Source organism: Myotis lucifugus, unplaced genomic scaffold (assembly GCF_000147115.1).
Source record: "Myotis lucifugus unplaced genomic scaffold, Myoluc2.0 scaffold_1053, whole genome shotgun sequence".
Lineage (NCBI taxonomy): Eukaryota > Metazoa > Chordata > Mammalia > Chiroptera > Vespertilionidae > Myotis > Myotis lucifugus.
Window position 1 is genome coordinate 18,304 of NW_005872101.1, and position 26,498 is coordinate 44,801.

Consider the following 26,498-nt stretch of genomic DNA (forward strand, 5'->3'; position numbering starts at 1 on the left):
CTGGGGTTCAATTCTGTAAAACAGAAGGGGAGCTCGGCGGAGCCTGGACCTCTGCCCACCTCTCAGTCTGCACAACTCCGTAAGCGTGAAATAAAAGGCACACACGCCCGCGCAGGAGGTGCTCTCAGCCAGCTCCTCGGTGCTCCCCCGTCTCCACTCCCGACACAGGCGAGGGGCCCGGAGGGATGGAGGGGACAACTCGGGACTGTGACACTAAGCCTGTGCTACACGTGGACGCAGGAATCGCTACCAGCTTTCCTGACAATGAGAGAGAACCACACACACAGGCGTCAGCAGGAGGTTGCCGCGCAGACCGGACGGACCGCGCCCCTGGGCCCGGTGCTCGAGGCCGGCCTTCGAGTCCCCTCCCTGGGGGAGGAAAGGGGGTGAGCACAGAAGGGACCTCTGCCAACACCACGGGGGAAACAAGATGGGAAACAGAACCCCGCATGGAAGAAATCCCAGGAGAGTCCAATTTGGAAAAAATTTAATTAACAAAATAAAGAGGAGGACATGGTCCAGGAGGGGCTCTGGGAGGACCCCTGCCACCCCGCCCGGGGCCCGGACCTGGTCGAGCAGAACCAGCTGGACTAGCAGGCCTGCTCCGCACTGCGCGCCCCGTGCGGACAGCTGAGAAACCACACGGCCGCTGGTAGCCAGTGGCTCCTGGCTGCCCTTGCTGGCTTGGCACATGAATGCATGCAAACAAAGCAAGGCTTCAAGGGCTTCACCAGTTAATTTTGGCAAAAAGAGAAAACAAACAAAAAGCTGAAATTCATAGCAGATTAAAAGCCACTGAAGTGAAAACCATGTATTTCTCAGTAGGGAAAGAGACTACAACTACAACCTTTTTCTCTTTTTAAGTCTCTGCCATCCTCTCCCCCAACTCAGGTCAAAGTTCGTAGCAGCATCACACAAAGTCCTGTCAGCCAGTGTTCTCTGCTGTGGGGTCAGAGTTCACAGCTCAAGTTCAGTCCGTCCGCAGAATCATGGGAGGGTGCTCACTGTCTTCCTCCAGCCGCAGGGCGCTGGCTTCCTCCTCCAGGCACGCGCCGCCCACGGCGCCCAGCTCGTCCGTGTAGGCTGCAAAGAGAGCGCGGTCACCAGAGCTGGACAGGGCCCTCGGGGCGACCCGCACAGACTGCCTTTCACTCGCTCTTGTGACTGAAGAGCTCTCTGCAGCCAGAGGCAGCCCAGGACGCGTCATTTATTTCTGCAGAGCACGGGCTTCCCAGGGGACAGGCTGTGCTCTCCTCGGGAGCGGGAGCACGGAGTGCCTCGAACTAACGTGGGTGCGCGACACCAGCGCCAGACACTCGGCGCCCTGCAAAGAGGAGCGCGAGCAAAACGAGGGCAGGCTGCTGTTCTGGGGGAAGGTAACTCGCAGCTGCACAGCCACGGCCAGGCTGCCACCTGTCTGCCGGCACGCTGACTGACAGCTCCTGCCCAGCGCGCTCCTCCCGGGGCCCGGGGCCCAGAGGGCCCTCAGCTTGAGGAGGGTCGACAGGCGCAGGGCAAGGCCCCAGCACAGACGCTGGAGAGGCAGCGAGCTGGGGCACAAGTCACGTCCACCCCCAGTGGCCTGAGGCAGGATTATTTTCTTCAGAAGAAGAAAATCGATTCCGCCTCCAGGGCCTGGACAGCCAGGTGACACCAGCTGCCCGGCCTGAGGACGTCACCCCCCTGCCCTACACAAGGGGTGGCCCCGAGGAGGAAGCAGAGCTCGGCACCGGGCGGCCCGGCCTCATCACCCTCCAGGTCTGTCACTCAGCCTTACCCAGTCTCGTGGGAGATGCAGGCGCGTGAGTGCCTTTGGCCACAGCTGTGCTGTAGGGCTGGGTTACCAAGGGGCAGTCGTGAGAGGCAGAGTCTAAGATCTCATTGGTTGTCTCCATGCTGCCGTCCAACCTGGTGGAAGTGGAGAAGAACACACACAGTGAGGGCCTGGGGCTGGAGGGCCAGACCTGCAGCGACAGAGGCGAAGGCCACTCGCCAGGACACGCACGTGCGCTCGAACACTGCGGGCACGGGTGCTCACTCGGACTTTACATGGAAAGTCTGACAGAAGGACTTATGCCCACGGGACCAGCTGTGTCATGTGCAGGCTGGTGACCATAAACAGGAGTCGCCATAAACAATATTCCCCCTTGCACCCCATCATCAGCACTGCTGTGCTTCTAGGTGACAAACAGCAGCAAAAGCAAAAGACCACAATCCACTGCTTCCCCACGAACCAACACTAACTCCTCTTTTCAAAGAGAAAACCCATCTCACGGTGAGACAGCAGGCCCTCCAACTGCGCCCTGACTGTGCGGACGGGATGAGCTGTGACATCCCTTTCTTGTGAATGTGAAATTCTCCGTCTATCTGTAGCCGGTCCCGAGGGGAGGCGGGAAGCCCCGTCCCCAGGAAGGGCAGGCACAGCGCTGACCACTTCCCGCCAAGAGCTGCAGTCCCTGGCAGACGGGGTGGGAGAGTGGACATCTGTGCCACACCAGGGACTGCCTGGGAAGGTGGAGCTCCTGAACGGCCTGGGCCAGTCTCTCCAGGAAATGCACACTCGCAGGGCCCACGGCAGCCTGGCCGAGAGAGAGCCGGGGGGGGGGGGGGGGGCCCGCGGAAAAAGCCGACTTACTTGTGCTGCTTCATGAGGGTGCACTCGCCGCCCTCCTGGGGGTCCAGGTTGTACATGTACAAGTAGCCGTCGGACGCTCCCACCAGCAGTCGGGGGATCTTCTGAATTCTGTGGGAAGGAAAAGCAGCCACATCCTAGGACCACAACCTTCGTGCAGTTACTAAACTAGCAGCCTCGCCGTTGGCAAGGCCAGGGGAGCCCTCTGCCCCCCAAAAGTGAGCACAAATGTCGCTGAGTGACACTACGTGTGTGCAGGACCAAGACCGCGCCCACTGTGCTACTTGCGGCCCCAGCATCGAAGCCGAGGGCGTTCTGACCGGGAAAGAGCGCCGGCGCCCCAGGGAGAGCAGGTGGCGGCATCGGTCTCCCGGCTCCCCGACTACTAAGGGCAGGCGGTTTCGTGAGACTTCTTCAACTAGGCCAGGCGGGTGGGAAGGATGAACATAACGTCTATAACATCCACAGTCACAGCGAGGCCATGGCGGAGCGCTCCCAGCCACGCCAGCGAGGTTCCCAGAGGGCTCGATGCTGGCGCTCCCAGCCCTGACTTATCGCCACAAGTGCCCAGACACAGAGGGAGCCTCTGCCGGGAGGAGCTGCAGGAGCCCTCGCCTCTGACAATCACGGTGCCCTTTGCGGGTCCCCGCGGCACGCAAACCTCGGCTCCATGACAGGCCGAAGTCTGCGATTGTTCTCAGGCTGGAAGGATCGTAAGGGGACCACCCAGGTGCCGCAGGCAAAGGGGAGGGAGGCGCGCCTGTACTCACGTGGTCAGGGAGCAGATGTTCTTGTGGCCGCAGAAGGGCAGGCGGACCGTGGCGAAGGCCCTGCCCTGGTTGAACATCTCTGTGACCTGGGAGGGCAGGTAGCTGGTGGAGTTCAGGAGCATCTTCCCGAAGTAGCCGGTCCAGGTGGAGGGCTCCTCCTGCGGCCTGGAGGGCGTCAGCAGAAACGTGACTCTCCCGGAGATGACCACGTCCCACCCACAGAGACAAGGACCAGCCCCGAAACCTCAAGAGAAATCCCCCTCCTTCAAGGAAACGGGGCAGAAACCACGGCCTCTGAGCAGCCTGCCCTCCCACGTGGCTGCGCAGATTACGGAAACGATTTGCAGCAAACAGGAGACGTGCAGGCCCCACGCACAGCACCCCTGGGTCTAACAGAAAGTCTCGGAAACCTCTGAGCACCACTTTCAAGTGGCTCCTTCCCCACAGCCCGTTTGCCGCTGCTCACCTTGTGCGCACCTGCAGGTTACTGAAGTGCTCCCCTGGGGAGGAGCACACCTGTGAGTTACTGAAGTGCTCCCTGGGGAGGAGCGCATCTGTGAGTTACTGAAGTGCTCCCTGGGGAGGAGCGCATCTGTGAGTCACTGAAGTGCTCCCTGGGGAGGAGCACATCTGTGAGTTACTGAAGTGCTCCCTGGGGAGGAGCGCATCTGTGAGTCACTGAAGTGCTCCCTGGGGAGGAGCACATCTGTGAGTTACTGAAGTGCTCCCTGGGGAGGAGCACACCTGTGAGTCACTGAAGTGCTCCCTGGGGAGGAGCACATCTGTGAGTTACTGAAGTGCTCCCTGGGGAGGAGCGCATCTGTGAGTTACTGAAGTGCTCCCTGGGGAGGAGCGCACCTGTGAGTTACTGAAGTGCTCCCTGGGGAGGAGCACATCTGTGAGTTACTGAAGTGCTCCCTGGGGAGGAGCACACCTGTGAGTTACTGAAGTGCTCCCTGGGGAGGAGCGCGCCCTGAACAAGCCTGGCCCAGGGGAGGCTCACGTTAGGAACAAGCAGCAGCGCTCTGTTCGCCGCACATGCCCATTGCAGTGACACACGACTCACGTCACCTGCTTTAGAAACGCACCCACTGCGGGCAGCCTGGTGACGGCGCTCCCGGCCCTGGGCAGTGCGCCCAGACGTGCTTCTGTGCGCAGGGGCGTGCCGAGGCGGACGTCTGCACTGACCACAGCTGCCCCCGCGCCCTGCCGCCAGCCTCACGCACAGCACCTCCCGCACTAGACCACCTCACGGGGACAGATCCCTCCCTGCCGTGTGCGGACGCGGGGACACTGATCCAGAGCCCGTGCAGGGTCCGCCCCGGCAGGAGGCAGGAGGCAGGAGGCAGGAGGCAGCACGAGTCTGGGCTCCCGGGCTCACCCGTCAGTGTGAGCTGGACAAAGTGCTCTGTTGGTTTTCAAACAATCGAATGTTTGCAACTCACTTTTCCTTCACAGTCTCGAGTTTGAAGATGTGCACTGTCTCTGTGTTGCTGGAGGCGGAGAGGAACATGCCGTCCATGCTGAAGGCCAGCGAGCAGATGCTCACACACCTGCGGGCGGGGTAGGGTTAGCTGTCACCCAGGCCACCGGCCACCGGCAACCTCCCGAGGGGCCTGTAACCATCGCCGCAGGGGAGGACAGTTCCCTGACAGCCGCGTGGCTGCTGGAGCGCTCTCCTTCCTCCAGTCACCTTCTCAAACATTTTGAGAGAAAGATGTTGGGAACGTGGCAGCAATTCTGTCCTATGTTCTTAAACAGCCAATTTTCTTTCATTTAAATTATAGCAATTCTTAACATGCAGAGGGTAAACTGGCCCCTCTGGTGATGTTTAATAGAGTAAAACTTTCAACATTCAACACACTAACTCCCTACAGTACATCGAGTCCTGAGGCAGAGGACCCAGGGGTGACCGGGACAGCCCCTCCTCCGAGGCAGGGAGGTGTGCTAGGCTCGGCCCTGCAAGCTCTGTAGTGGACGCCAGCAGGAGGGAGCTCCGCGCTGGGAGTCGCGGTTGCTTGTTTTAAAGGCAGAGCCGCAGCCACTGGCTGGCGGGGGAGGGAGGGGAAGGGCCGGCTCCAGTTCTCAGGGCAGAGAGTAAGGACGGAGCCTGTGAACCAGGTCAGAGTCCGCAGCCGCCCGCAGAGCAGGTGGAGTGCACACACCGCCCGGCTCTGCCAGTCCTTCCGCTCCCCTATCTGGCCCCCGCTCTGCGTCCAGCTGGCCTTAAATCACGTCCCTTTACCCCCAGACCGTCCAGTCGGGCTGAACACGCCTGTCGTTCACCTTGTGCCCAGTGGCCACGTTTCCACTTGTTGGTCACAGAGAACACAAAACTGAACCCAAAGAGAACTAAGAGTCAATGTTGGAGGCTTATATACTTTACCTCTTAACTCCTCTCCGGAACTCAAAGAGTTTCTGTCCCTCTGGAATGGAAAACACCCTAATCACGGTCCCCTGCGAAAGAGAAAGAGGCTTTTAGCTGAGAAAAGACGGACTTTCTTCATTTCTTTGTCAGACTATAAATGAAACACAGAACAGTTCTCCATGACAGCGCATTGTGGACCCCCTCCTGGGCAGCCCCCCCACAGCTGCCCGAGCCCCTCCTGGGCAGCCCCCCCACAGCTGCCCTCTGCACAACCACCTCCTGCTTCCTGCCACAAGCTCACCAGATCGCCCAGCCCCGTTCACCACTTCACTCAGCACTTACTCTAATCATTACTAGCCTTGAAGTCAAACATGGAATATACCAGTTCTACTTTTTCCTACGTCACTGGAAGCTTAAACCATTAAAACTAAACGCTTGAGGCGTGTACCCCGCATTGGGAAGCACCTCCTAACGTGATGGCCGCGAGTCTGACATGCTGGTCAGGCCGTCAGACCCCACTGCGGCCCTTCTGGCCACTTGGAGCTACTGACCAAGGGAACTGACGGCCTAAAGGGATCATCGGCAAGACCTGCATCAAGGGAACCCCTGCTGAGATGAAAGGAAACAGCCTGGCGGTGAGCCACAGCCCCTCCTCTGGGACACGAGACACTGAGAGGGTGTCCGTTCCCTGCGACCCCCTCCCCCTCCTGAAGCAGTCACACGCTCTGCGGGCAGACAAGACTGAGCACCGGGGACCGAGAGACCTGCCTCGGAAGTGACCCCGAGGTGGTGAGGAACTCAGCGAGCCTGCGCCGCAGGAGCCAGACGACAGGCCCGGCGCTGCCCAGCCATTAGGGAGCAGGTGCAGGGAGTGACGCCCTGTAAGACGGTGAGTCTCTGGGGTGGGAGGACCCCACCAAGGCTGCAGATCTCGGGAAGCAGGGGCGTCGGCACGCATGCAAACACCGCGCAGAGGCTGTGTCTCTGCAACCTAAGCGTTCAGGGTTCCTTACAGACGTGTGTTTCTATTTCATGCCACACCGGTGTGCAACCCTGACCAACGACAAGCTGCTGGTCACAGCTGGACGGCACTTCCGAGGCAGGATTAAGCCCGCACCCAGGGCGGCCCCAGCACCCAGGACCCAGCAGGGACGAGAAGGCGTTGGTGGTCTGATCCCTCAATCCAGAAGGTTCTGTGTAAAAGCAAGTCAAGAGCCTCTCTTTCTAGCCCAGGAGAAATTGTTCTGTTTTTACTGGCTCCCGAAGCCCTCGTCAGAACCATAACAGAGAGCTGGGTTAATCAAGGGTAACGGGGCCTCATGGCCATGCCGCTCCCGAGGGAGAAGAAAGGGACCGGTGACACGGCGAGTCCTGCAGCGTCCAGAGCACAGGCGGGCGTGGAGTCAAATCCTGGCTTCCGCCAGCGGCCGGGCCTGGGAAAGCACCTGCCCTCTGAGCTCCACACGAAGGGAAACAAGCCCCTGGGTGAGGGTCAAACGAGGTAACGACACGAAGGGTCTTGGAGACTCAGGACAGTGACCCAGGAACAGCGGCATCGGCATCGTCGCTGCAGAAACGGGGCCCGAGAGCCAAGAACACAGAGCCCGGGGGAGCGGAGCGGGAGCGGCTGCCTGGGGGGTGCTCGTTGGCTGGTTCAGGGGAGCCAGTGACTTCGAGGGGAGGGGACTGGAGGGGACACCCAGGCTGAACCCAGGCACAGGCGGCCGAGGGGCAGGTCCCAGTGCTCAGAGGAGGGAGCAGCCAGGAGCACAAACGAGGCCCTGAGAGAAGAGAGGGGAGAAGAGGAGGAGAACAGCAAAGGAAACCACGGACGGAGCCCTTCAGTGAGGAGAGGACGGGACCCTCCAGCGCCACGGAGGCTGAGAAGGGCCACACAGTCGGGCCTGCGAGGCCTCTTCTCCGCGTGCAGAAGGGCCAGGTCCTTTAACCCGGAAATTCTCCTCACCGACTCTCTTACTAAGCAGAGCTGCACACAAACGACTTCCAGGCAGGATTAAATACACTCCTATCTACAGACTAAGCTTCAAGTAAGTGAACATGGTGCAGCTCTTAAAGGCGCTGTAACTCAGAGAAGCGCAGTAGGACGCAGAGAGGGAAAAGGAGGCTGAATGAGACACACACTGTGACCACCACTTTGTTAGCGAAAAAGAGTGAAAGGCGAACACGGAATGCGCTCAGACCCCCTCAGACTGTCTCCACTTTCACTCTCGCCCCCCCAAGTCCTCAGCACCAGCCTGTGTCCTGGGCCCTGTCGGGGTGCAGTGGTGAGTGCGTGCCATGCAGGGCACTCGGTCTCCCGTCCCAAACGTGCCCAGCTCCCCTGTGGGAGAGCCGCTCCCAGCAGCACACCCAGAGCCCAGTGGGCCCTGCCAGGTGGGTGTCGCCGGTGCTCCTCTGAGGGCTCGTGTGGTCACTGGGCTGGGTGCCAGGACTGGTTTCCCACGGGCCCGGCAGCCTTACCTTCTCGGAAGCAGTGGCGAGCTTGGTTCCACTGGCGTCGAAGGCCAGCGCGGCCAAAGGACTGTCGTGAGCGGGAATCATGTTGGCAGCTCGCTGGTGGGAGGGAGAACCAAACGTGACTACTAACCCACCTGGTTTCCGGGGGTGGGGGCCCAGGAAGTGCCCGGGGTGACAGGTTCCTCCAGCGCGCCCCGGGGCACTGACGGGGACGAGCACAGCTCTGCTGGGGGCCAGCGGCGGGCACTGCATCGCCGAGCCAAGGAAGCCAGGGCGCCAGGGCCCACAGCACTCATTCAGGGAACCTCACCAGGTTAATGGTGTCGAAGACCTGCACCTCTCCGATGGTGGCGCTGCCGGGGTAGGCCAGGTAGCAGTTGTCATTGTTGATGGACAGCGCGCACAGGCCTGAGGACACAGGGAGCAGGCAGTCAGGCCTGAGGGCTCCTTTGTGGTCGTGAGACATACAGCGCATTCACTTAACCCAGGGCCGGGAGGGAGGGCTCTGAGCAGCCACAGCGCACTGCTGGGTTAGGGCCCCCCCCGGCCCCCACCCGTGACAGCAGGGCTGTCAGCAGATTGAAGGCCTCTGGTGGGAAGTGATTAGTGACCTCTAAATTGGAAGCTGACCAAACCATTGACCGATGTGGTCACAAGACCAGTGCCAGGAGGAAGGGAGCCTGGCTTAAGGTCGATCCACTTCAATCTGCCTCCAGCTGTGGGCTCTGCAGAGGAGAGAGCCCCCCCCCCCGCCCCGCCCTGTCTTTAACAGAACACCCCGAGCAGCCCTGCCCTCCTCGGGGCGCTCACCCGCCGGGTTCGGGGGCGTCTCCCGGATGGTGTGCAGCACCTTCATGTCCCGAATGTTGTGGATGTACAGAGACTCCTCCAGGCACACGATGAGCCTCTAGGGGAGAGACAGAGGGAGGCGAGCGTGGAGAGAGCCGCCACGCTGCACGCATGCGCCCAGCCGCTCAGTGGGCTCTTGGATCAAGACGCTTGGCGTTCCTCCCATAGCACCCCTGGGCCTGCACACTCCAGAGGGCGCTGCATTACCCGCGGCTCTGGGCGTGCAGAGCCCCTGTGCCTGCCTCGTCTCTGCTGCCGCTGTACTAGGACACCTCACTATGCATTGACTCCATGTCACAGAAACTGGGCGATACGGTAAGGAAAGTGATTTGTGTTATGGTTTGTTGTGTTTGTCTCTCATCCCTCACCCCTCTGCCCCTCGTGAAAACCACATCGAATGCCTTGGATGGATTTGGTAATTAAACACCTGCTGTTGAACAAGGCGCGGCAAGATGAAGGTGGAAGCCGAGGGATTTCCTGAAAGTATAAAACTCCCCCTGCACCCAGGTTGTTCTGCAGGTGTCCATGTTCTTGCTGCGCTTCAAGACGGAAGTCCCTGGAGGGGGCATGGAGGGAAGACAACTTGGCCCGCACGCACTCAGCATCTGCTGCCATGGGACACGTGTGTTTTAAGCTTTAAAAAGGCGGTAGGGGAGGCCGGGGGAAGGTCAATGGGGGAAAAAAGGGGACATATGTACTACTATTTATAATACTTTAAACAATAAAATTAAAATAAAAAGGTTCAACATGTTATGCCTTATCCTCTCCTATTTTAACCAACTTTTTCAGTCAATAGACCAATCCCCAGTTTCAGCCAGGTCAGTGGTCACGTGGCAGTAGCCGCCAGCAGCGCCCCGCATGGTCCACGCCCCTCAGCCCAGGGCACTCCGCTGTGAACAGGAGCCGGTGCTGCATTTGTGAGCACAGGCCACGGGAGCCCGGGAAAGGGACTCAAGTGCCAGCCACCAGGCCCACAGGCTGGGCCAGACTCTCTTGTTTTGGGGAAGATATAAAAAGCAATAAATTATATCACTTTTGGGGGTTAATCTTTACCTGAGGATGTTTTTCCCATTGCTTTTTCAGAGAATGGGAAGGAGGGAGTGAGGGGGAGAGAGAAAGAGAAACATCGATGTGAGAGAGACATCTCAGTGAGTTGGCTACAACCCAGGTATGTGCCCTTGACCTGGAATCACACCCACCTCCCTCTGGTGCATGGGCCAACGCTCTAACCACTGAACAGCTGGCCCAGGCAGAAGCGTACATCATCTTAAATCAAAGGTTAAATTAACAGTTTAAAAAAGGAGAAAGAAGATGCTAACAGGTTTTTTGAAGTAACACGTGTGAAAGTAAAAGAAGCGAAATAAACTATGACTCAACTCCAAGGATGGCTGCACGGACATCCGGTCAGTCCTCACTGAACACGGCCCACAGCCCCTGGCGCCCGCACGAGGTGGGAGAAAGCCAGCGCGCCCAGGCTGACCGACAGGGACAGCGCTGAGCTCCCACAGAACCTCATCGAGGTGCAAGGAGAGGGCGCGGCGTGGGGGCCTCTGCACAGACACGGTGCCCGGCAGGATGAGGGGACCGGCGGCAGAGAGCAAGGGCGTTCATCGGGGAGGGACCCGAGCACACAGCGCGCCGTGTGGAGGCGGGTGGTGGGGAGGTGAGCGGGGCTCGGACCGGAAACGCTGGCTCAGGACCGCGTTTGTCCTGGAGGCCTCTGGGGGCAGTGGCGGCCGCAGCCACACTGCACACTGAGACACGGGCAGAGCGAGGTCTGACGCCCAGAGGCTGGTGCTCACCTGCCTGTTCAGCTTCACAGCCAGGATGGTGTTGGAGTAGCTGTAGTTGCAGATCTCCGTTCCCTTCTTAAAGTGGCAAACTTTCAGCTTCCGAGGAGCTTTGAGGCTGACGATGGCCACCAAGCTGCTCGAGAACAATCTTTCCACGATGCACACGTCTTCAGTGTCAGCTGTAAGCAGGAAACATACACGTACCCACATCAGCAGGCGCAGGCTGCTCGCACACACGAACACGTGTCCAAGTGCACATTACGTCAGCAGAGCACTTGGGGGCTACACGGTGGGCGCCTGGTGACAGGGCCGGGCTGTGGGGACGATCCCAGAGCAGCACCGGGGTCAAATTCACCGCTTAGGAGCCACGTACACACCACTCTCAGGGTCCCCCTGCCAGGAAGGCCCTGCATTCTGCATGAAGGGCCCCCCTCTGCTCAGACGCTGCCCTGCAGGAGCCTCTCCCGTCAAAGGGAGGCTTCCCAGCTCCTCTCCACATCACCCTGGTCCCTTCCTCCCTGGCGGTCACTGTCATCACGTGCATCTGCCCATCGGCTGCTCCCTGCACACGGTCTGGACTGTACGCACCACACGGACAGAGGTTGCACCTCCTGCTCACAACTGTCCCCCAGCCTCTGTAACGGCACCGACAGACGCCAGGCCCCCACCGAGGCTCTGAACAACTCACTTTGAGTCCTGCTTTCCGATGTGAAAAGGGAATGAGCGCCACTCTCAGAACTGCAGGAGGGGGTGGAAGATGCCGGCCCAAGTCAAGCTCCACCCCCATCCCCCTGCTCCCGCAAGAGAGGGGACACCCCACTCAGACGACCGGATGAAACACGTGCAGACAGGATCCTGCCTGGAAGTGGCAGGCACAGTGGACCCGCCACAGACATCCCTTCACCCAGCCCCCTGACTGCCCTCACCCCAATCTCTCCCTCCCGCTGTGGGAAGTTCAGATCTAGATGCAAAGAGAATTCTCTAATGTAAGAAAATGGCAGAGTGAGTCTCAACTGCCTCCACCTGCAGCCTGTCTCCTGAGCCAGGGGAGGGCTGCAGTGCCAGGTGTTTTGAGCATGTGCCCATCCATTCATTCCACAATGCTCCTCAAATTAATTTTCTGATCAATGCAATCCCGAGCACAACCCCAGCAGACATTTTTGTTGACAATAACTGATTTCAAAACCAGAAAGGCAAAGCATCTAGAACAGCGGTTCTCAACCTGTGGGTTGCGACCCCTTTGGGGGTCGAACGACCCTTTCACAGGGGTCGCCTAAGACCATCGGAAAACACATATATAATTACATATTGTTTTTGTGACTAATCACTATGTTTTAATTATGTTCAATTTGTAACAATGAAAATACATCCTGCATATCAGATATTTACATTACAATTCATAACAGTAGCAAAATTACAGTTATGAAGTAGCAATGAAAATAATTTTATGGTTGGGGGTCACCACAACATGAGGAACTGTATTAAAGGGTCGCGGCATTAGGAAGGTTGAGAACCACTGATCTAGAATATCCAAGGCTATCTTGAAAAAGAACTAGATTGAAGGGCTTATGCCCTATGACTTCAACACTTAGTATATAAAGAAAGCTACAGCCAACCAGACAGCACGTTATGACACAGACACTGACAAATAATCAATGGAGAAGAGCAAACAGCAGAACTAGACCCGCACTTAGAGGATTCTTTTAAGCACCAAAGCAATCCATGAAGGAAGACAAATCTGTTCAACAAATGGCTGAACAGGAAAAATTAGCCTTTACTCCTACCTCACACCACACAGCAAAATTAAACTGAGGTGATCATGAAACTGATAGAAAAGCTGAAGCTACCAAGTCAATGTTCAAGCACGGAGCCATGCTGGCCAGGCAGCACAGCTACTTTTAACTGCAAAGAGTCAGAAACCAAGAGCTTTCACAGAGAAAAAGATCTCAACGCATTGGTACGCAAAGGTTTCTCAGGAAGGACACAGCAAGCAAAAATCATAAATAAAAAAATCAGACTTCATCAAAAGTCAACATGTGTGCTCAACAGATAAGACAAGCCACAGAACAGGGAAAAAATTTTCACAAGACATTATCTGACAAAGGGTTGGTACCCAGAACATCTAAAGAACTCTGGCAACTCAATAATAAAAGACAAACAACCAAATTTAAAAAGGAACAAAAGATCTGAACAGACATTTCACAAAAGCTATACAAATGGCTAACAAGGACACGAAAGTGCCCGACACCATCAGGGAAATTCAAGTCAAAACCACATGAGACTCGTCATTCATACATCAGAAAGGCCAACGTGGGAAAGACTGACGCCACCTGCTGGCGAGGGCACAGCAACCAGACTCGCACACAGCACCACAGGGAGGAGAAACAGGACACACACTTAGGAAACTGGTCGTTTCTTATAAAAGGAATCCCATGTTCTCTTCCTAGGTATTCACCTAAGATAAAGAAAACACATGTCCACAAAGGGAGCTGCACAAGAATGCTCCCGGCAGCTTTATTCTTAACAGCTAAGAACTGGAAAAGCCCAGGGGCCCATGAGTCAGAGACTCAACAAACTGGCATACGAGGCCGACCCTTGAACAGGCAGGGGTAACCCCTCGGAGTAGGAAATCCAAGTGTTTACTTTTGAATCCAAAAACGTAACTACCTTCGGTGCCCACAGGAGAGTGGTTCCAGGACCCTGTGGACACCAATACCCACGGCGCTCAGCCCCGATGTAAGATGGTGGAGCAATCATGCAGTCGGCCCGCCGCATCCGCAGATGGGAAACAGCAAGGTATCATCCAACACGACCTGCGTGGGCCTGCGCAGTGCACACCGCGTTGTTCAAGGGCCAAGGGAAACACGCAACGATACGGATAAATCTCAGAAGCATTCGGCTGAAAGACCCATCCAAGAGCATCCAGAACAGGCAGGCGTAGCCCGCGCTAGAGAAAACCCGGAGCACTGGCCTCAGGGATGGCGGGAGTGGGGCTGCCCGGGCACGTCTGAGGGCACTTTCTGGAGTGACAGTGAACCCCGATGGGGCTCAGGGGACAGCTGCATCTGTCCAAATGCAGCAGGCTTACTCCAGGTTGCACGCTCCTGTGTGTAAATACCACCCCAAAGAAAAAGACGCAGCACTGACCCCCGTTAGCAGTGCTCATGCTGAAGTACTTAGGGAGCATCTACTGAGATAAGATCTGATGGGCAGGGTGTTTTCACCTTTCCCACCCAATGGTAAGTTTGAAATTGTAATGAAAAAAAAAAAAAAAAGCAGGTGAGAACTCTTAGAATTTTAAAAACAGAGGGTGCTTGTATGGAGACAGCAAAGCTATTTTTTTTCTATATTTTTACTGATTTGAGGGAGGGAGGAAGGGAGGGAGGGAGGGAGAGAGAGAGAGAGAGAAGCATCAATGATGAGAGAATCACTGATCAGCTGCCTCGTGCTTGCCCCACACTGGGGATCAAGCCTGCAACCTGGGCATGTGCCCTGGCTGGGAATTGAACTGTGACCTCCTGGTTCATAGGTCAATGTTCAACCACTGAGCCACGCTGGCCAGGCAGCAAAGCTACTTTTAACTGCAAATAGTTGTTAAAGAGAACAGTATACTGAACCCCTCCATAGGCCCATCACCTGATTTAATAAACATGCACTTTCTGCCTATTTTTTCTTTTCTGAAGTTTCAAAGGTCATCATCCTGACCTTTCACCCGGAAGTAAGTCTGGTAAGCCCCTCTAGATAAATAAGGATGTAGGAAAAATATGTTCTCATCTGTGACTAAAAAGGGAAGACATCTTACATCGCAGCGACTTCCAGGTGGATGAAGAACTGCATGGAGAAGACGACGCAGGAGCCCATCTCGCATCGCCCCGGAGCAGGACAAGCCTTTCAGAGAGAAGCCTTACGAGAAGACAAATGCATTCAAACAGCAGAAACTCCAGACCTCAGAACGGCAACAAGACCATAAACAAGGTCAAAAGCAAACACCAATCCAGAAGAAATATTGGCAACCCACGGCAAATGGTTAAGTTGTTTTAAATCAGTAAGAGACAAATAATCCCATAGAAAAGCAGGCAAAGGAAAGAAACAAGCAGTTAAAGGCAAGGAGCAGCCCAGCGGGTGTGGCTCAGTGGCTGAGCGTCTGCCCAGGAACCAGGAGGTCACAGTTCGATTCACAGTTAAGGCACATGCTCGATTTCGGGTTCAATCCCAGTAGAGGGTGTGCAGCCCATCTATGTTTCTCTCATTGATATTTCTCTCTCTCTATCCCTTTCCCTTCCTCTCTCTAAAATCAATAAAAACATTTTTAAAAAAGGCAACAAGCATATTTCTTATCTTAGACTCATCTCCCAAGTATGAAAATGTTGGATAATGCCTGTGTGGCAGGAAGTGAGGAGAAAGGTGCTTGCACCATTGATAAAAACATGGTCCTGCCCCTTTTTAAGGACAACTTTGCAGTATCTACAAACTATCACATGTTTATCTGTTGATTCTTCTAACAGCTGTTCTCACAAGTGGGCAAAACAAAGATGCTCGCCCAGCAATTTCACGCCCCCGGCATCTATCTGCTTAGGAGAAGGAAGCCCTGGCTGTGTGGCTGTTGGCTGAGCGTCGCCCCGTGTACCAGGCCACCAGCTCAATGCCCGGTCAGGGCAATGCCCAGGTTGCGGCAGGCAATCAATATTTCTTTCTCCCCTCTCCCTTCCTCTCTTTAAAATCAACAAAAACATTATATATTTTTAAATAGAGAGAAATGAAAACACACACCCACCCAACAACTTGAACACAAACGTTCACAGCAGCATCCTTTAAAAGTCACAACCCAAATGGCCATCAACAAAACATGGTCTAGCCACACCGTGTAATGGGACCGAGCAATGAAAAGACATCAGGACTGACACATGCTCCAACATGGGTGAACCCTGCAAACTTCCTACGTGAAAGGAGCCAGTCGGGTAGGACTCCCTTTATCTGAAACGCCCAGAGCCGCACATCCCTAGAGGCAGAAGGCAGATGAGCGCTTGCCCAGGGGCGAGGTGGGCGGAGGGAGATGGGAGCGACCGCTGACCCACTCAGGGTTTCACTTGGGGAAGATAAAAATGTTTTAAAATTAGATTACGGTAGGCAGTGCAACTTAGTAAATACACTAAAACCCATCGAATTGTACACTTAAAACAGGTGATTCTGATAGCATATAAATGACATTTCTATCTCTCCATCCCTCTCCTTTCCTCTCTAAAATCAACAAAAACGTATTTTTAAAAAAGGCAACAAACATATCTTACCTTAGACTCATGTGTTAAAAAAAACCACACAGGCAGACTACTGCAGAAATTTTGAATTTTGGCCAATATATTAAGATCTGATGTAAGCACAGGAAGGCAGGGCTGGTGAGAGGATGGGCGACAGGGACAGAGGGCTCGAGAAGGGAGGCGTCAGGGCGGGACCTCACCAGCGTCTTCTCAGAGACCAGAGCCCCTGAGTCCTGGAACACTCGCTCAGGAGGGCTCTTACACGGCCAAACCAAACACCAAACACTGGGCTTTCCTGGGGAAACACCCATGAGTGTCATCAAACTCCAAAGGAGCCAGGAGCCAGACAAAGGCCAAGGCCACCAACACCTGGAGCCAACCCATTCCTGTCACTTAGGAAGAAACAGCACAAAAGGGTCCCCTGCGAGTCCCCAGCCCTAGGGGCGGTGCCGGGGAGCGCTACGGCTCACTGCTTTTCTACGGTGCCATTTCAAGAAGCTCTTTCCCATGTTCATTACACCCAACTCGCAGGGAATTTGTTTTCAATCCTCACCAAAGGAGTGAGGATATTTTTTCCATTGATTTTTTTTAATAGAGAGTAGAAGGGAAAGGAGTGGGAGGGACAAAAAGAGGGTGGGAGAGAAAGAGGAAAAGAAAGAGACATTGATCCGTTGCCTCCCACATATGCCCTGACCAGGTCAGGGGAACAAACCCACACCCAGGTACATGCCCTTGACCGAAAATCAAACCCGAGACCCTCTGGTATGCAGGGGCATGCTCTAACCACTGAGCTTGCCAGCCAGGGCCCAGGGAATTTTTAAATTCTCACCCGAAGATATGTTTTTCATTGATTCTAGAAAGAGAGGAAGGAAGAAAAAGAGAAACATCGATTGGTTGCCTCACACACACCCTGACCAGGGATCAAACCCACAACCCTTCAGTGCAAAGAATGAGGCTCTAACCACTGAGTTACACTGGCCAGGACCCAGGGAACTTTCTTTTTTTAACATATTTTTATTGATTCCAGAGAGGAAGGGATAGGGAGAGAGAAACATCCACGATGAGAGAGAATCACTGATTGGCTACCTCCTACAGCCCCACACTGGGGATCGAGCCTGAGGATCAAGCTCCGAGCATGTGCCCTGACTGGGAATTAAACCGTGACCTTCTGGTTCACAGGTTGATGTTCAACCACTGAGCCACGCCATCTGGGCTCCAAGGAACATTTAACACACGAACACACACAGAACCCATGTACCCAGCAGTCACTTCCTACGAAGGGGAAGGACACACGGCTGAGCCCTCCCATGAAATGATGGTGCCCGATGAGCCAGGCTGATGACTGAAGGTACTGCAATCAAATGAAAAGCAAGAGAAGCAAGGCTGCACATTTGTAATCAATGAAGAAGGCCCGTTACCAAGACACCAGTGCCAGGAGCACTCAGGCTGTCGGATCCTGGGGCGCCAGAGACCCCAAGCTTCCGTTACAACAGATTTAAGCAGAGAGGCTGCTGGAGTTCCTCCCTGCACGACCCATTACTCTAAGTCTCACTGACACTGTTCCAGCCAGTGCACGGCTGTCACTTCAGAGCGACGTCAGCAAGCACCTCTCTCAGATCCTTCCTTACGAGGACGAGGGCCTGTGAAGGCAGCGATGGCTCACTGCGTGATCAAAGGCACATGTATCTCCGGAGGCATTTCTTTCTTTTTTTAAAAAAATATATTTCTACTGATTTCAGAGAGGAAGGGAGAGGGAGAGAGAGAGAAACATCAGTGATGAGAGAGAATCACTGATCGGTTGCCTCATACACACCCCACACTGGGGATCAAGACTGCAACCCGGGCATGTGATTCCCTGACTGGGAATCGACCCCATGACCTGGTTCATAGGTCGACACTCAACCACTGAGCCACGCCGGCCGGGCAGAGGCGGTCGATCAGGGAAGCAGGCTCTGCTGTGGTGGCGGAGGCAAGGGCAGCCTGCTCATGTTCACCCCAGAACCGATGCCTCGGGAGGGATGGTTCCCCAGCTCAGAACCTTACAAAATGCAAGGACATTGTGCCTAACGCCCATGAGGGGATTTCATTGCAGTATCTCATGGGAGGGATACCACAGATTTGCATATTATTTGCCTTCAAACTAACAAAGGACATACAGAGGAATAGAAACGGGCACCCACAGCCAAGCACAGCAAAGCATACATGGGAGTCCTCCCGACTTTAAGTTTGAAATTACAACAATAGACATAGTATAAAACAACAGAAAAGTCTCCCCCTGCTGCTGGGCAAAGGGCAAAGGTTCCCTTGCTTAATTAAACAGAAGAACCAGCAGCTGTCAGTCTCGCTTCCCCAAGCCCAGCCCTGGCTCGCTCTTCTGTAACAGCAACAGTGGCTGAGAGCAGACCTGAGTGCATGTGACGGTGAAGAGGTAGGAGGGTGAGCCAGCCCTGAGCCAAGGCTAAGTTTTGAGGCATCAGTACTATTCTTTGCTCTGAGTCTGTGTAGAAAAATGCCAGAAAACAATCTGGACTCAGCAGCTGATCTGTTTTCTAAGAGACACCCTTTTTCCTAACTCAATGTAAGTACGTGACAGAGGAAAGGCGGATGCCGCTCTAGGAGGAAAGAACTTAACAGCTGCGTTAACCCTCGAGTATGAACCCTCGAGCCCTGGCTGGTGGGCTCAGTTGGTTGAGCTTCATCCCACGCACTGGAAGGTCACTGGTTCGATTCCCAGCCAGGGCACACATCTGGGTTTTGGGTTTGATTCTCAAGTGGGGTGCGTACGGGAGACAACTGATCGATGTTTCTCTCTCCTTCTTCCTTCCTCTTTCTCTAAAATCAATAAAAAAACATGTCAAAAAATAAAGTATTTACCCCCAAAAAGTTCTACATCCATTTCACCACCTATTTTTTAAAGGCCAAAGATCACTAAGAACAAAGAAATCACCATGTCGGTCAGCAATCACCTACTCTCTTAACAATGCTATCAAGACAACACATTTTGTTCCACCAAAAAGCACTGAGAAATGAGGTGCCAAAAACCAGTGAATAAGCTTCAAGAGGACAAATCAGTCATTAAACTGACTCAGTTGAGGAGAGTGAAGATCAGGTATTCTTACTAGCACTGGGTCTCCAAACGGGGAAATTCTGTGATCTCAAAGCAGATGACTAGTCACTACAGCAACCATTTAGCAGCACAACCCAGGCCACGGCTTGGATTAGTTTTAGTAAATGTTTAGTAAATGTTCAGTCATGTAAGAGCCCAAGGGAATCCTTTGTCCTTCTCTGAAGGAATCCCCTACTGGGAGCGATCCTGCGTGGGTCCCGTGGAGGCAGCCAGTGGGGTTCTCGGAAACACGGACACCCACTTGAGATGAGCCAGCGCACCAGCTCGCAGCTGCCCGGTCCCCGGAGCACAGCTCCCGCTTCGCAGCGGAGCGGGCCTTCTCAGAGGAGTCGGTGAGCGCCAGGGGCAGGCCGAGGACAGAACAAATGAGCTGCGCTGCCAGCGGAACCAGAGTCAGGGAGCTGACTGACCGCAAGGCTGCGGCCGGCTTCCTGGGGGCCAGACTCAGCATCCCCCTGGGGTCTTCCCCTGAGGCTAATGGGGGGCCAGGTGGTATTTGTGTGTTTGCTGGTCTCTGTGCCCCCCGCCTGCCATGCACAGAAACGTGCACTTGGTTTTGCCTTCCTCTGTTTAAATGTACGTGTCATGAGAGCAGGAACTAGTCACTACCACGATGTCCACGAACAAAACAGGGCCGGCAGACAGCAGGTCATCAATGAATGTTTGCGGAACGGAGGGAACCAAGAACAGATACGAGGCGTCCAGCCACAGGAGAGGTGTCATGCGTGTGGGAGGGCGGACCCCGGTGATCAGCGGGTCCTGCGCACACCCAGGAAACTGAAGACCCGAGGCCCCGAGGTGAAGTAACGTCTCTCAAGTCACACAGTGACGAGCGAGAAGTCAAGCTCATGCCCCTTCTGCATTTCCAGATTGCCTCCCACACGCCGGCTACGCAAATCCCAGAAACCGGCAGCTGCGGAAAACAAATCATTCCTACGGGGGCCGTACAACCTTCCACCCCGGAAGCCCGGCATGACAGAAACCTGAGCGGAGTGAGTGGCGTGAGAAACGGGGGATCACAGAATAATGCACACAGTATGATGCCATGTATTAGAAAAAAATCAACCCGTCAAACAGATATGTACATTTATAAGTATGCAAATAAACAGAAAAGATCTGGGAGGACACACGCAACTGTTCCCTCGCAGTGGACTAAGGGGAAGGGAGAGAACTGGTCAGGGCACCTGGACCTGAATCAGTGTCTGATGTAAGAATGCATATCAATTCCAGTTAAACGTGTCCATATTGTTTAAGAGGGGAAATAAAGCAAACACTTACTGCATTCATAGATCTGTTCCAGCTTATCCACAGAAGAAAGGGAGAAAAATTTATAACCGGACTTACTACCAACAGCTAGGGACCTGCAAAAAAGCCAAATGCAGAAATAAGAGCTGATACGTGTACACAGTGACAATGCACAAACGCTCCATGTTACAGGCAACCACCTCTCTCCCCACCGTTAGCACATCATTTCATTAGCTGTACCCGGGGAGTGGGGCTGAGCAGGAAAGAGGGGGCAAAGCAAGTTGACATGCCCCACAGCTAGGACAAGGTGAGGGTCAATAAAATATAGTGTTCTTATCGAAAACTTAGAACTATCAATTTGACATATGAATTATGCCCTAAGTTAATGATCCCCTCAAAACAAAGTGGGTTTCTCAGGTGATCCGATACACGTGCTGGCCTATGCGAGAGCCCAAGCTCAGTGAGCTACGTTCCAGCTCACAGGGGTCCACGGCCTGGGGGTGACGGCATCTCTGCGCTGCAGTGCGGGCCTCACCAATGCAGTCCAACCACTTCGGATGGCTGAGCAGTGGGACAGAAATAACGCGGACCCCAAAGCCAACTGAGGGTCCGGGATGGGAAGACTGCACAGATGGCCTGCAAGGACCCAGCGAAGGCGCTGCTGCTTCTGCCACGAGGCTTGGAGGGGCCTCCAGACCCCGCCCCAGCAGAGCGGTGACACCACCGGAGTGGGCCCTCAGCAGGCCCCTGCTCTCCAGGGTGTGACTGACCCAGGGAAGAAAGAAGAGAGCACGGCCTCCAGAGAGAGGAGAGGAAAGCAGGGAGCGGAGGGCATGCAAAGAGTCAGGTCCCGGGACCGGGTGTGTATTCGGTGCTGGGAGAACACGAAAACAGGTGGAAGCGAAGATAAGCCAGAAGCCTAGGAAGAAGGAAGACAGGCATTTCATACTACGAGGGTTTCATCTATTTTTTTTTTTTAAATATATTTTTATTGATTTTTTTTTACAGAGAGGAAGGGAGAGAGATAGAGAGTCAGAAACATGGATGAGAGAGAAACATCGATCAGCTGCCTCCTGCACATCTCCCACTGGGGATGTGCCCACAACCAAGGTACATGCCCTTGACCGGAATCGAACCTGGGACCTTTCAGTCCGCAGGCCGACGCTCTATCCACTGAGCCAAACCGGTTTCGGCTCATCTATTTTTTAAAACCTAAGATTCCCCACCTCTCTCTCACTCACATATATAAACATACAGCTGACCCTGAACAATGTGGAGGTGGGGGCGCCCACCCCTGCACAGTAAAAATGTTTACAGCTTCTGACTCCCCCAAACTCAGCCGTCCCTCAGTATGGGGGGTGAGGGGACTGGTTCCAGGAACCACATGGACCCCCAAACCCACAGATGCCCAAGGCCCTTACATCAAGTGGGTAGAACCCCCACGTCCAGACTGCTGAACCTGCGGAGGGGAAACCCAGGGAGAGAGAGGGCTGCTGTTCCCTGTGGAAGCCTGTTGTCCAGGGCCCACTGTGGTCCATGAACTGAGCTCTACGTTCTCTTAAACTTGAAGATTGCATCGGTTTACCTTAGAAATAGAAACAGGAACAACTTTCTTCATCTCACATCCTTTTTCTTTGTGAAAATAGTTCACTACATTGAATTAATTATATCAACAGAGTAACTGTTACCTGTAAATATTCTGAAAAGCGATAAAGGAACCAACACAAATACCAGAATAACAAAGGCTAAAAAGAAAACGAAATCTCAGTGCCCGCGGCTTGGGAACTCGGTGCTCAGGAAAACCTTTCCAGTTAACTAAGGTGCTAGCTCAGCACTGAAACCTCCCCCATCATTTCTGATTTTAAGTCATTCTTATGTTATCATTTCCCTTGTGACCCTACCATCATTAATAGCCCCTTCCCTTTCTAATTTCTTGTTGACTTAGAAACCAAGTCACCAAGCTCATTAGTATTATAGATGAAATAAGCCCCTTCATGGACAAAGTGATGAGCTGTAATTAATTAGCAAGAGCCTGGCTCTTGATCCGTCTGGTTCTCAGATGCACTCCACGCAGGCAGGGTTTGATCCTGCGCCCCGCTGATCAACATCAGAGCTGGGGCATTCTTCCAGACATTCTGAAACCGATTTAGGGCATTAAATCCATAGCTAGAATGTTAGCCGTGTGCACTGCAGTCAGTAAGAAATGTAAACAAAAATACTCCAATTACTCCTTGATATGTGTATAATATGAGTGTGTATTTTCTCAATAAAGGCAGACAGTTTTAAAGGGTGATGCGAAGTATTTTCAGCTCCAACACCAACAGTTAAGTTCACACACCCATTGGAGATTCTGCTTCTTAATCCCTCAGGACTCACCTGACCACACAATGGCTTATCAATACGAGAGGAACAGTAACAGGTAAGTCTGAGATTCCCTCAACAGACAATCTGATTCCCTAATAATGTTCATGTGGTAAGTTTGTTGAAGGCAATACAATGAATACCTTCTACTGACAAAGGGGAAGCTAGCAAACCTTAACAGAAAAAAGGATCTATTTGCTTCACCCTCACCTCATTTCACTACTACTCCTGCCTTCAACTGTGCCCGGTGTCAAAATCCAAAGACGCTGTCGCACCCTCTGGAGAGAGGCTGTGGAGAGAGTGACTGCTCCTGAAATATAGTTGGAGCCGCTCCCCTGTGTGTCCCCCTCACTCCTTACAAAAGCTCCCTCCACCGCCAGCCCTGCGCCTTCTGAGGACTCTGCGGTGCAGACGAGGCTGGTCCTCTGCCTTCTCCACCAGCAAGGTAGGGTCCTCTTGCCTTTGCCACTTGCAGCTTCCAAACTTTTGTTGCTGTGTCTCCTTTCTCATTCTCCCCATCCTACGGGGTTAAATCCTTTAAAAATATCTTTTTCAGCCTGGCGGGGTGACTCGGCTGGTTGAGCATTATCCTGGGCACCAAAAGGTTATGGGTTTGCCCTGACCAGTTTGGCTCAGTGGCTAGAGCGTCAGCCTGTGGACTGAAGAGTCCCGGGTTCGATTCCGGTCAAGGGCATGTGCCTTGGTTGCAGGCACATCCCCAATAGGGGGTGTGCAGGAGGCAGCTGACAGATGTTTCTCTCTTATGGATGTTTCCAACTCTATCCCTTTCCCTTCCTCTCTGTAAAAAAATCAATAAAATATATATTTTTTTAAAAAAGGTTATGGGTTTGATTGGTGGTCGGGGTGCATGCAGGAGGCAATTGATCTGTGTTGCACATCGATGTTTCTCTCTCCCTGCCCCCCTTTCTCTTTAGAATCAATGAAAGTATTCTTAGGTGAGGATTTTTAAAAAAATCCTACAAACATCTTTTTGATATTTTATTGATTGACATTTTATTAGTGTTTTGGGAGGGAGCCAAAGTAAATGCTTGTCTTTGGTCCACCGTCTATCTGCAAGTCTGTCACTGAGTTTAACCTTGAGTATTCAATATCCAAAAGACAGCGATCTCCACTGAAACATGAAAATGTGAATTGTATCTTTTTCTGAACGCCTTTTTCCTCTCTCTACTCGTAAAGGCTTTCCCTTTCCATTGGCTTTCTTGTTAGAGGTTAGAGATCACAGTGCTCAGTGGAGACGGCCCACACCCATGCAGAGGCACCGCCTGGTGGGCCCGCACACTGTGTAATAAGTTTATCGCCGCCCAGGTCTTCTCTCCCGCTCAGTCGTTCCCATCGCAGGCCTCCAGAGGGATTCCCAAAGCAGAGCTCCTCATCTCCTCCCAAACCGACTCCTTCCTTGATCCTTCTCCCATGATGTCACGTATTGCTGTTCACCAAAACCCAAACCAGAGACTGGGGGGTAACCTTCACTCCCCATTCAATGCATCCCGTGTCCAGCAGGTCGCACCAAGTCCTGACAGCTAAGCAGTCCCTTTCCACCGGCCTCCTCAACACATCCCCACAGCAGGCAGAATGACCGCTGCTTTAAGATGGAAGGTCCTTAAAAATCACCTACTCCCAAGCCCATCAGCTCACTAGTGAGGAAAAGGAGGACAGAAGTGACCTACTCAGAATAACACCTGTAACCTAGAAAAACCCTGGTTGCAGAAAGCAGTAACTTCTAACAAGTGCCCCCTATCGCCTCTATACCTTAACTTTTCCAAACAGGCACATCACTTCTATAAACAGAAGACTTGGAAAATCAAGCTCCTCGCTTTATCCCATCCCGATTAGAAATGCAGCTTAAACCAGACACTGCTGAATCACTTCCCACCGACCAGGGCATCCCCGGAAGAGTTCCATCTTTGAGATTTCCATTTGAGATTCAGCTGATATTCTGCCACTGATTAGTTTACCTTCCATTTCGAAAAGCCCAACATTCCTGCAACGTAAGACCCCACTTTCAGAAACTGGGGTGGGGACTAACCATGCAAGGCCAAGATGAAGGGGATCATCTTTGTTGGCTTCATCTGTCTCTGGTCTAGTTAAAAACAAAACAAAACAAAACAAAACGTAAAAAATAAAACTTACTCATACTTTTAGGGTAAGAATCACAGGGGAACCCACAACACGGAAACCATTATCAGCACGACAGGAGAGACAACAGACAGTGGGTATGCGAGGCGTGCTCTGATGTTAAGCGTCACTGTATAGTGTACACGTCTCCTATGAAGTGGCTTCGGACTTTCTCACTAAATACAGTGAATGTGGACACTAGACCAATGTTCTTCATCCTGTGAAAAATTGTGTTCCTCTATTAGAATAAGTTCTGGAGATGGGCAAGGGAGGGGAAGCTGCAAACTGTAAGGCTGTTCCTCAGGAACTTTTGTACTTCTTTCAAGTGTAGACTTAAAACAAATTAGGCATTTTCATCAACCAAATTTTTGTATAATCCTAACTTGCTATCGCTTATGACTTATTTCATACTATATCAAGGCCTCTTTGGCAAGTTAAAACAGAACACAGAAATCTTCTCTTGAACTAATAACTTCAGAACTCGAAGAAGGGTGGGGAAGCACATGGTTTCCAGCTGTAAAAAGGTCTTTTTGCAGGCCAGAGTGCCAGTCTTCTATTATATAGGGAATTTGGTGCCCATTTGAAACGACAGCCAAGAGAATGCTTGGTCATATTTTATTTTTCAATATAAATGATGTGGAGTGAAAAACTGAGCCCTAGCCGGTTTGCTCAGTGGATAGAGCGTCGGCCTGCAGACCGAAGGGTCCCGGTTTCGATTCCGATCAAGGGCACATGCCCAGGTTGCCGGCTTGATCCCTGGTGGGGGGCATGCAGGAAGCAGCTGATCAATGATTCTCTCTCATCATTGATGTTTCCCCCCTCTCTCTCCCTCTCCCTTTCTCTCAGAAATCAATAAAAATTTGCTTTGGCTATACTGGCTTTTGGTCACATAGGCCACTATGGTATCTGGTTGCTTTAATCTTTAAATATTGCAACCCTCTGATTCCTAAATTCACTCCCCTCAGAATCCTACTCTGCAGGTAGAGTGGAAAGAACATGATGGAGAATTCTGGAAACGGATGTCAGTCCTGCCCCCGCTGCCCACTAACCGATCCTCAGCTCCAGGAGCCTTTCAGGACGTGCGTTTCCTCACCTGTGGTTGGAGCAGTCCCCTGCTCCCTTCCACCCTCCAGGCAGCCCCCTGTGGGACTGTCTGCATTAGCTTCACAACCCTGCCGGCTGCAGGCCACCGCCCTGGGGCTGGCCATTCTCCAATCAAAGTTGTTTTCCCTCCGTTTACTTAATGCATTTTTAAGTTAAATATATTGGGGTGACATTGGTCCAATAGGATCACATAGGTTTCAAGTGTACATTCCTACGATACGTGATCTGCATGTTGCATTGCGTGCCCACCACCCAGAGTCCAATCATCTTCCGTCACCTTCCATTTGGCCTACAATCAAGCTTTCTACTCTGCCGATTGCACTCAACCAGTGACAACTCAACCAACTACTGTTGGAAAGCCACTGACCCACTCCCCCTCT

General features: G+C 53.2%; 1 protein-coding gene across 7 annotated transcripts in view; it reads right to left on the bottom strand.

Moving 5' to 3' along the window:
• Window positions 1-769: 769 nt before the first annotated feature.
• Window positions 770-26,498, bottom strand: part of WIPI2 (WD repeat domain, phosphoinositide interacting 2) — a 26,969-nt gene continuing 1,240 nt past the window's right edge. The window contains exons 2-13 of one of the 7 annotated variants that reach the window (XM_014449168.2): window positions 24,926-24,979; window positions 20,551-20,633; window positions 10,900-11,069; window positions 9,059-9,155; window positions 8,559-8,656; window positions 8,252-8,344; window positions 5,789-5,859; window positions 4,848-4,955; window positions 3,403-3,567; window positions 2,636-2,743; window positions 1,778-1,908; window positions 770-1,083 (exon numbers count right to left, since the gene is read on the bottom strand). In XM_014449168.2, coding sequence (XP_014304654.1) covers window positions 971-1,083; window positions 1,778-1,908; window positions 2,636-2,743; window positions 3,403-3,567; window positions 4,848-4,955; window positions 5,789-5,859; window positions 8,252-8,344; window positions 8,559-8,656; window positions 9,059-9,155; window positions 10,900-11,069; window positions 20,551-20,633; window positions 24,926-24,979 — 1,291 coding nt within the window. In that variant the 3' untranslated portion in view covers window positions 770-970. Of the gene's footprint in view, window positions 1,084-1,777; window positions 1,909-2,635; window positions 2,744-3,402; window positions 3,568-4,847; window positions 4,956-5,788; window positions 5,860-8,251; window positions 8,345-8,558; window positions 8,657-9,058; window positions 9,156-9,524; window positions 9,655-10,899; window positions 11,070-20,550; window positions 20,634-24,925; window positions 24,980-26,498 lie in introns of those variants that run through there. The other 6 variants (XM_006107184.3, XM_023747917.1, XM_014449169.2 and 3 more) reach the window with 6 other exon arrangements.